This window comes from Primulina eburnea, chromosome 4 (genome assembly GCF_022965805.1).
Source record: "Primulina eburnea isolate SZY01 chromosome 4, ASM2296580v1, whole genome shotgun sequence".
Taxonomy (NCBI): Eukaryota; Viridiplantae; Streptophyta; class Magnoliopsida; order Lamiales; family Gesneriaceae; genus Primulina; species Primulina eburnea.
In genome coordinates, this window is record NC_133104.1 from 8,360,564 (window position 1) to 8,371,138 (window position 10,575).

The 10,575-nt window shown below is 37.5% G+C and overlaps 1 protein-coding gene across 2 annotated transcripts; it reads left to right on the forward strand.

The window, feature by feature from the left end:
* The first annotated feature begins 6,837 nt into the window (after positions 1–6,837).
* On the forward strand, positions 6,838–9,560 carry LOC140830852 (protein RICE SALT SENSITIVE 3-like). 2 transcript variants are annotated; one of them, XM_073194375.1, is made up of 7 exons: positions 6,838–7,371; positions 7,457–7,507; positions 7,585–7,713; positions 7,884–7,989; positions 8,438–8,476; positions 8,573–8,629; positions 8,835–9,560. In XM_073194375.1, exons 1-7 carry the CDS (start codon positions 7,247–7,249, stop codon positions 9,432–9,434), a joined length of 1,107 nt encoding a protein of 368 aa, XP_073050476.1. In that variant the 5' UTR covers positions 6,838–7,246; the 3' UTR covers positions 9,435–9,560. The 2 variants fall into 2 exon arrangements, with proteins under 2 accessions (XP_073050476.1, XP_073050475.1); XM_073194374.1 differs by having other exon boundaries at positions 6,842–7,371; positions 8,435–8,476.
* The last annotated feature ends 1,015 nt before the right edge of the window (positions 9,561–10,575 follow it).

Genomic DNA, 10,575 nt, shown 5'->3' on the forward strand with positions numbered 1-10,575 from the left:
CAGTATACGTTGAATACAACAGATTTCTTTTGAAGAAAATTCGAAGGAAGATGAAGATAGTTCAGAATGGACCGATTTAAGAAACCAACGTCAGATGATGACGAGTGGTATTTGAAGCTGAAGACTGTAGATGTCTTTGATAACAGCAGATGGTACGGATATGTGATGAACTGTAGATTGATTTATACGGACATTGTATAGCCAGTAATGCGAGATTGATTCCGTCAGAAGGATTGGAGAAGTATTATGACATTATACTTAGTGAATTCTTATTCCAGATCGGAATCAGATATTTGAGTTTTGGTTTAAACTCTATATATACATTTCTTCTGAATCGATTACTTGTGAGTTCGAGGACGAACTCAGATCTAATAGGGGGAGAAATGTAATGCCCGAGAATTAATTATTATAATCAGACATTGATTATTGACATGATTGAGGTTATAAGAACTCAAATGACGAGGTCGGGCATCGTTATAATATAAGCCAAGATGTTCGGCCGAACATCTCGGCGCATATGCACGAGATAAGTCGCGCATATGCGCGACCTGTCCAAAAGGATCGGCGCATATGCGCGACGTAGAGGGCGCATATGCATGGGAGGGACAGTAGGTTCAGCGCATATGCGCGAGAAGAGTGGCGCATATGCGCGCGGCATGCGGATTGCCAAATTGACACTTGGCCTTAAGTTGGCAACGTGTATATATATATGTATACACACACAAGCACTTATCCATCAGAATGAAGAAAGGTAAGAGACGAGAGAATCTTAAGAAAGCTTCAATTTCCGTACGAATAATCGTGAGTTACGTGAAATCCGTCCGTCTGATTTTGAATCTGACTTCAGTACCGAGTTCCTATCAACGTAGGCTACAACTGGGCGTAAGTTTTACTACGTTTTAATATGATTTGGAATTATGATGTTGTTGAAATTGAATACACGTCATATATGATGTTCTTGACATGTTAGACATCATAGAATCGAAGTCAGATTACGAAACGGACTGATTATGGAATTGTTATGAATTTTGAAGTTGAATTGATATCAGAATGGTATTATATCGAGCATGAGATGTTAGAATTAATATCAGATTGATGTGGTATTGTTGGGTATATCGATATTATACCGTTATGCCATAGATATTGAATTAGGTTAAGTATTGAGCAGAACAGATTTGATTCGAGTGGTGTATTGATATTATACTCCTCGATATTGTTCTTGTCAGATTGAGTATTGACAGATTTGAGTTCGAGACTTCGACAGAATCAGAGTATCAGAAAGAAAGGTATAAATTAATGTTGAGTTGGGATTGCACAACTCGAGTAAGGTTTGACTCGAGTTTCCCTAAATCACATACTTAGTTTATTACATTGATTCTTGTAATTGATGAGATTTATGATTGTAGTCTATTGATTTATAGCCACTGCATGTAATGACTGCTGATTCGCTAGTCATTGATTGAGTTGCTTAGATACTGACTGTATGTATTGATTACTGAGTCGTTGAGTCATAGGCTGATTCGCCTAGTCACCGGCTGATTCGTCGGGTTATTGACTGATTCGTCCATTATAGGCTGATTCGCCTAGTCACCGGCTGATTCGTCTGGTGATTGACTGATTCGTCTAAACTTAAGCTGATTCGCTTAATTACAGGCTGAGTTGTCTCATTATGGGCTGATTCGCCTAATTACCGGCTGATTCGTCGGGTTATTGACTGAGTCGTCAATTCTGCGGCTGATTCGCCCAGACACTGATATATGAATTATATCGATGTCGTTTAGGGATTGATTCATTCCTATCGACTGAGATTCGATATAATACCTATATCCAGACATCGGGATCCCTAGGATAGAGTTGAGTCGAGTCTGAGACGACGTGTCAGTTGAGTCGAGTCTGAGACGACGCGTCGGTTGAGTTGAGTCTGATATGACCTGTTGATTTACATTGTTTATGCCATTCATGATTATTGAATGTTTGATATTGATTTATGTATTCTGATTTGATACCGGTTAAGAATATTTCTTATATATGCTTTCGTATATGCTTTTATATGATTGCATGTTTACATTGTTTATACTGGGATATTTATATCTCACCGGAGTTATCCGGCTGTTGTCTTGTTTTGTATGTGTGCATGACAACAGGTGGGGCTGGATCAGGGTCAAGAAGAGGATGAGAGAAGACGAGTTTAGCGTGGTGATTCCGGACTTGATTTAGAGATAGGGTTAGACACTTGATATTAGCTGTTAAACCCTAGTGAATAAATGTATGTTGTATATGACTTGTACTTTTATACTGAGATGTATATTCATGTTTAATATGTAATTTGAGTAAATTACATTACGTTTCCGCTTTGTATTTTAAAAAAAATTTAGACCCTGTTTTATAATTGATTAATTAGTCCCAAACATGATTAAGAACTTGATTAGCGTCCGGGTCCCCACATTATCCGTCTCGAAATCTGGTGTTTTCTCTTCTTTAACTTGCTCTTTCAGTTTCGCTAAAGCGGAATCTCTATCTAGACACATCTTGATTGTCTCTCGAAGACAAGGTTGTGCTGAAAGTGACGCTAGGATTACTTTGCTCATATCCTTCCGACTCAAAGCGTCAGCTACCTTGTTTGCTTTGCCTGGGTGGTAACTTATCGTCAAGTCGTAGTCTTTCATGAGTTCAATCCATCGTTTCTGCCTCATGTTTAACTCTTTCTGAGTGAACAAGTACTTGAGGCTTTGGTGATCCGTAAAAATCTCACACTTGGCTCCATAAAGATAATGTCTCCAAATCTTTAGTGCGAACACTACTGCAGCTAATTCGAGGTCATGCGTTGGGTAATTCTGTTCATACGGCTTCCACTGTCTTGACGCGTATGCAATCACCCTTCCTTCTTGCATGAGCACGCATCCTAAACCTTCTTTAGATGCATCACTGTAGATGGTTTGCCTTCAGTTGGCAATACCAACACCGGAGTGGAGGTAAGCTTCTTCTTCAAAGTCTCGAAGCTTTGCTCACATTCTTCACTCCATTGAAACTTGGAGTTCTTCTGTGTAAGCTTGGTGAGGGGTATGGCTATCGAAGAGAATCCTTCAACAAATTTTCGGTAATAGCCTGCTAATCCCAAGAAGCTTCGTACCTCTGTCGCATTCTTTGGTCTAGGCCAATCCGAGATTGCCTCCACTTTCTTAGGGTCCACAGATACTCCTGCTGCTGATATTATGTGTCCCAAGAATGCGACGCTCTCTAGCCAAAATTCGCATTTCTTGAACTTGGCGTACAGTTCCTTCTCTCTTAGCGTCTGGAGTGCGAGACGAAGATGTTCTTTGTGGTCTTCCTCATTTGACGAATACACTAGAATGTCGTCGATGAATACCACAACAAACTTGTCAAGAAACGGCTTAAACACTCTGTTCATGAGATCCATGAATACTGCCGGAGCGTTTGTTAACCCAACGGCATCACGGTGAACTCATAGTGTCCATACCTTGTTCGAAAGGCGGTCTTCTGAATATCGTCCGTTTTGACCTTGAGTTGGTGGTAGCCTGACCTTAAATCGAGCTTGGAAAATACCGTAGCTCCCTTGAGTTGGTCAAACAAGTCATCTATCCTTGGAAGTGGGTATTTATTCTTGATTGTGATCTTATTCAACTCTCTGTAATCAATACACAATCTCATGCTTCCGTCCTTCTTTTTAACAAATAGGACAGGAGCTCCCCACGGAGATGCGCTTGGTCGTATCTACTTCTTATCCAACAACTCTGCTGGAGCCATTCGGTACGGCGTTTTTGAGATTGGTGCAGCATCGGGCACTAAATTAATCTCAAATTCCACTTTGCGATCGGGAAGTTCGCCAGGGAGTCCTTCAGGAAAGACGTCCGAAAATTCCTGAATAACTAGAATATCCTCTATCTTTAGAGTAACTTAGTTATTTACCTCGCTGATCATTGCCAGTTAGACTTTCTAGGTCTGAGAAGTGGAAATGAAGGATTTCTGTTCCTTATCTTTACCACGAAGTACGATTTACCATTACATGATTCTTGTCCAACCGATCAATTCTCATAGTACACTGTATAAGATCGGCACTTAATATATGCGCATCCATACTTATTTTATTCTATCTTAAAATTACCACGATTACTAACTCAAATCTTGAAACCAATATAAAATCTTAGAATATAACTCCTTATCAGCCGATTGATTCAAATCCCAATAATTATATCCTAGTTAAAATTTCTTTCAACCTTGAACGAAAGAAACTAATTCCTCAAACAATTCTTCTTTTACTAAATCTTTCCTTAATCAAAACTATGAGTCTAGCATGTTTTAACACAAACAAGTTTCATTGTAGTCCTTCACTTAGCATCCCAAATTTAATGTACATATCACAAAATTTTTCCTACATCTGAATTTTAAAGCTTATATAGTCCTTATCTCATATTTTCATAATTTATTATCCTCGAGTCAAGCAATTCATCTTAAGTCAGAAGCTTATCTTCGATAGGTAAATTCCCAAAAATGCCAATCGACTTATATCAGATAGGTACATCCCCAATATGATTACACTTATCTTGGTACATTCCCAAAGAATGTTATACTTCTTTCTTTTCGTATCATATAACCATAATACCACTCTAGCCTACCTTTATCATCTCTCCATTATCATGTTCTTTTTCCACTACATCTATAGGTACTTCTTATTCTCTAAGATCTTAATATAGCTACTCTGGTCAGTCATATCCTATATCCAAACCATGAGAGTTAAGGTTCAGAAGGATCTCAAGAGTATAGGTCAAGTTATAGACAGGTACTGGAATGAATAGAATCAGTACTGCCTATACAATTAACAGAAGAAATAGCTCAAAAATTTTCGGTCTCAGAATTTCGTGAAAAATTTACTAAAAATCCTTGACATCAAGAACATGAATGGTACCAAGTTTGGTGCAAAAATACAAGAACATGAATGGTACCAAGTTTGGTCCAACGCCTACTCTTAATAGTAAAAATTCCTCCTGGATCAAAAGTTATGGCCGTTTGAAGTTTGTGCGAAAAACACCTCAACTTCCATGCCATTAGCAAGGCCTACTGCATTTCTGATGCTACTGCAATCAGTCTGCTGCTTTTCCAGCATTGTCTGCTGCTTTCCGGAACTATTAGGACCAGTCTGCTGCATTCCGAGTCTACTGACCCAGTCTTCTGCATTCAGTTCTACTGGTTTCCTTCTACTGCTTTCAAGTCTGTTGCCTTCAGCTCTACAGATTTCTATCTGCTGGTTCTGGTCCCAGACTACTGGTTTTGATGCTTCTGTTTTTCAGTCATCTACTGGTTTCAGTCTACTGATTTAGGCCTACTTTTTTTTAAAAAAAAAACTCGTTTCAGTAGTCTATTACAGTAGCTTATTTTCAGTTGTCTATTTTAGTAACCTTCAGAACTTATTCTCAGAAGTCTATAAGAACTTATTATTTCTAGTTCCTCCTCCCCAGATTATGAAACCCGGTTCTGCTCTGATACCACTTCAATGTCACGCCCCGAAATAGGGGTTGGTTGACACCGGCGTTGCTCTCAAATTTACATTTGAAAACAACAAGCCTCAGAAGTACAGAATTTCAGAAACCAATCTTTTATTCATAATATGAAATATTCATGGTCTGATACAACTCGAATTACTAATGTTTTACAGCGGAAATGTAAAACAGACACAACATTACTACAGATGCAGCGGAAATACATCATAAATAAAACTGAGAATTAACAATCTTCTTCACCAGCCCCAGAACTGGATCTGCTCCTCTTCTTCCAGCCTTTCCTCATCGTTCTTATCTGATATATTTCGGTGGGTGAGTGATATGATTGTCACTCAGTAAGCGGGGGCGGGAATAACTCTCAGTTTTCGAAATCATTTTAATACAGGACAGTAATTCAAGAATATACAGAACTTTTACTTTCAGAACAGGAATCAGTATTCAGAAATCAGTAATCAGTATTCGGTATTCAGTAATCAGTAATCAGAAATTTATCAAGTAAGCACTGAGCACGTTCGTGAATTTCATGGTTAAACTGATATCAGTCCCCTATATGTTCTCTCCTCTAAGGGGTGAGGCCAGTAATCAGTAATCAGTAATGTTCAGAATATATATTCCTACCATTAGTTCACTAAGTTTCAGTGCTTCAAAATCAGATATCAGAAATCAAGAATATACTTTGCTTTAAAACAGATATCATCAAACGGTTTTCAAGATATTTATACATAAGCCCACTTACCGTGATTTGCTATAAAGTTTCGGTTGAATTCTGGAAATAGGCTTGCTCTCGCTACTGCTTTCTATTGCCCGAAAAGCAGAACTCCTTTATCTCAAGTATTTCAAGTGATAACTCAAGATTTGTGTAACACCAATTCAGAGGTTGAGGATGCTATTTATAGGCCAAAATCTGACTGTTAGCTTCCCATTTAATGGCCATAATCTGCCATTAACAACTTTTATTCCGTGATAAATGCTTCAGTTACGAGTCTAAGCTGAATCAGTAACTGTCTGCTGCAATATCGTTCTTCTGCTGCTGAATTCTGGTCTGCTGCTGGATTCGGGTCTGCTGCTGGATTTTGGTCCGCTGGGAGTCTGCTGGAATTTTTAGCTCCTGCTGAAATTTACTAGCTGCTGGAATTTTGCTAGCTGCTGAAATTTCAGGTTCTCACACTCAGAGATAAAAATTTGTGCGATTGTCTCACAAAATACATACTCTAAAATGAAAGGATGGAGTATTAATCTGAAGAAAGCAACTGAATTCTTTTTCCTCCTAACCTTTCTCCCGCTGTCTGTTGGTGCTTTGCTAAGAAAGATAAAAGTTGTCCCCATCCCTCTGCTCTTTCTCAAGTACGCTCACCCAGTATTTTCACGAAATCAAGATCCTATAGTTTTTTTTACATATAAATAATTATGTAAAAAATATAAAAAAAAAAATATAGAAGACGGCGACACCCTCGTCAGTCGGCACCAATCAATGCCCACAATTACTAAAAGAAACAAAAATCACAGACCCCCACACATTTTCGCTTCCCTCGAGTATTTATGTATTAATTTTACGGCGCAGAAGAATATGGTAATTGTACTAAGGTGAATAAGCAAGCAAGAAAAAATTCCCTCCAACTCTTTCCTTGTGTTGTTCGTGAGTTCAAAGCAGATTAGCGTGTTTGTTTGTTGTCTGGGGAGGTGAGATAAGTCGAAAAGATTGCATAAAAGCGAGAGATTGAGGAAGAAAAATGTCGGGCTCAAGTGACAGAAGCAAAGAAGCGGTTGGAATGTTGGCCCTTCACGAAGCACTTAGAAGAGTCTGCCTCAACTCTGAGTGGACTTACTCTGTTTTCTGGACCATTCGCCCTCGCCCGTAAACACCCCTCCCCGTTTAGTCTTTTTTTTTAATCTGTTTTTTAAAAGCTGAATCTTTTCCGGGTTTTCGACATTTCTTGCAGGAGACTTAGAGGAGGGGGTGGCTGCAAAGTTGGGGATGACAATGGGAGCTTGTGGGTATTTAGGAAGATAGATACTTTATGATTGATAAGATTCTGTGAGTAAATTTGTCTGTGTTTGGTTTATGCAGGATGCTGATGTGGGAAGATGGGTTCTGCAGAGACAGACTTGCAGAGGGTTTGGATGAGGTTGATGGGGAGGATCCTGTCAGGAAAGCATTCAGCAAAATGTCAATTCACTTGTATAATTATGGAGAAGGGTGGGTGCTGGGTAGGTGTTTTTTGTATTCTATAGGAGATTATGGGACACTGTTTCTGTCAAGAAAATAATCCCAACATATGTATATATCTTTTTGTGATATTGTGTTTGTGTTTTTGAAGTGTTTGTTGTATGGTTTTTGAATTTAGTTTCTGTGAAAAATGATTGCAGGTTGATGGGGAAAGTTGCTGCAGACAAGTGTCATAAATGGGTCTTCAAAGAATCTGCAGAATGTGAACCCAATGTCTCCAACTACTGGCAGAGTTCATTTGATGCTGTATGTATTCATTTATTATCCTTCTAATTCATTCAATCACATAAAAAAGTATCAATTCGATGTTCCCCACCCCAAAAAAATTAGATAGTTTGGGTTCGAGCTCGACTCGAATATTTGATTCTGAACAAGTCATAGAAGAAATCGGCATAGTTATGGTCGTGGGCCATAAATACGATCCATATTATCGAATAACTGTGATATTTTGACATGAATCCTAAGTAACTCTGGATGGATATTTCATTTTTATGATGATTTAATCTGAATAACTAATTTGCTGTCAAAGTAATAGATGGTTTCTATGCAGAGAGACTAGATTTATTTTTAAGACGGAAGCACTCATTTGTATTTTGGAAAAATTACATGTAGATTGAGAACAATATTTTCAACTTAATCCTAGTGTGCGAGTGAGTGATGAATTTTTCATTCATTCTTTGATCAACTGCAGCAGCCCTCTGAGTGGACTGATCAATTCGAGGCGGGCATTCAGGTCTGAATCCATAATACAAAACTATATATACACTCGAACTCGAACTCAAACTCAAACTCAAACATATATGCTGAGCTTTTTGTATGGTTTTAGCAGACAATAGCAGTGATTCAAGCTGGACATGGCCTTCTGCAGCTTGGTTCTTGCAAGATTGTGAGTTTCATTTTTCCATTGTGTCATGTTTGATTTCAAATGCTTGTTATTCTGGGAAAAACATATTTCGAATGTTTGATTTTGCCAAAAAATCAAAAAATATAAAGATTAATCTAGTCACGATATTAAAAGTTTGGCCATATAATAATAAATCAAATGTGGTAATAAAAACTATGGTGTAATAAAGAGATGTGTGTATGTTCAGATAACAGAAGACCTCCATTTCGTGCTAAGAATGAGGCACACCTTTGAATCCTTAGGCTTTCAATCTGGAGTTTACCTATCCCAGCTCTTTTCTTCCACTCGCAATGCCTCGTCTCCATCCACAGTTCCCTCCACAACGATTAGCTCTCCTTCTACCCTTTTCAATTATGGGCCGAGGCCTGTAGTTTTGCCGGCTTCGGTCCTTGCATCTCCTGAGTTTCAAAACGCGGCTAGATATGGAATCCCACCACCCAGAGACAAATTGTATCTCCCTCAATATTCAACTGAATCCAGGATGGAAGATCTGATTGGAGAGCAGGAAAACGACATCAAATGGCCTAATGGGTTGAGCATCTTCCACGCGTTAATGGGACAAAGTGATGAATCTGCCAAGCTTTTGCTCAATCCAGAGGGGATCCAGAACGACTTTTTGGCCTCGGATAGCCAATTGAAGATGGATCATAATTTCCACAGGGGCTTCAATTTGCCTTTGAGAACCACGGCTGAATCGTCGTCGACTTCACACGATCATCTCACAAACAATCCCGGGGAGTATAGGAACGAATCAGGAATGTATGATGGTGTTGGGGAGACACTATGATTTGTTTAGGATCAAGCATTTGTTCTAGTGTTCAACTTCGTTTGGCTTTATATGTGATGCTTTGTTATTTCTGTGAAAGGTTTATTAGCCAATAAAGAGATAGGATCTCAGTTCCTGTTATTTTTAGGAACTTGTGATACGGTCTCATGAATCTTTATCTGTTGACGGATCAACCTTATCGATATTCACAATAAAAAGTAATACTCTTTGTATAAGAAATCATATTTTTTCATTGATGACCCAAATAAAAGATCTGTCTCATAAAATACGATCCGTGAGATTGTTTTACACAAGTTTTTACCATAAAAAAAAGAAGGTGCAATGTATGTCGAAAAAATGTTGTTTTGGTAAAAATTAATTATCTAAATGAATTAATGTCTCGTCTATTTTTTATTTATTTTGTTTTGACGTTCATATGCCAAATATATTTGTGCATTTGCATTAAAATATTAAATTTTGTTATATCATAGATGTACAAAGTGTTTTTTTTTTTTTTTGAAAAATACAAAATGTTTTAAAACGTGTGCTTAATTATCTTTTATATATCCTAATAATTGGAGATTTTTATGTTTGTCTTACTTTTTATCTGTTATTTTCTCATGGTTGTTTTCTGGGCGGTCGTACTTTTTTTTATATAAAAAATTTGTATCTCTTTTTTTTCCAATGATATATCTTTATCATCTTCATAATAAATCTCATTTTGTTGCTCTATTATCATATTGTCATTTGTTTTGAATTTTTGGGTTTTTTGAAAACACACAATTATTTATCAATTGCTTTATTTATAATAAGTAAGACTCCTTTGTGAATTTCAATATTTTTGCCAACTTTTAAAAAAAATTGTTTACATATTTCATATTTATATAATAATGTCCTTCATTTTTCTAATATCAAATAACGCTGCAAGCTTATTCTTCGTACGTATTTTAAGGACAAAAACTTGTGTGAGACGGTCTCACAGACCGTATTTTGTGATACAGATCTCTTATTTGGGTCATCCATGAAAAAATATATTTTTTTATGCTAAGAGTATTATTTTTATTGTAAATATCGGTAGGATTGACATGTCTCACAGATAAAGATCTGTGAGACTGTCTCACAAGAGACCTACTCTATTTTAAGATAGTGATAGCATTACTTT

What these genes read in the sequence shown, in the direction of transcription:
- LOC140830852 (XM_073194374.1), top strand. Translation starts at nt 7,247, where the DNA reads ATGTCGGGCTCAAGTGACAGAAGCAAAGAAGCGGTTGGAATGTTGGCC. An exon ending in TGGACCATTCGCCCTCGCCC is followed by an intron (nt 7,372 to 7,456) that starts GTAAACACCCCT and finishes CATTTCTTGCAG; the next exon opens with GAGACTTAGAGGAGGGGGTG. An exon ending in TTGTATAATTATGGAGAAGG is followed by an intron (nt 7,714 to 7,883) that starts GTGGGTGCTGGG and finishes AAATGATTGCAG; the next exon opens with GTTGATGGGGAAAGTTGCTG.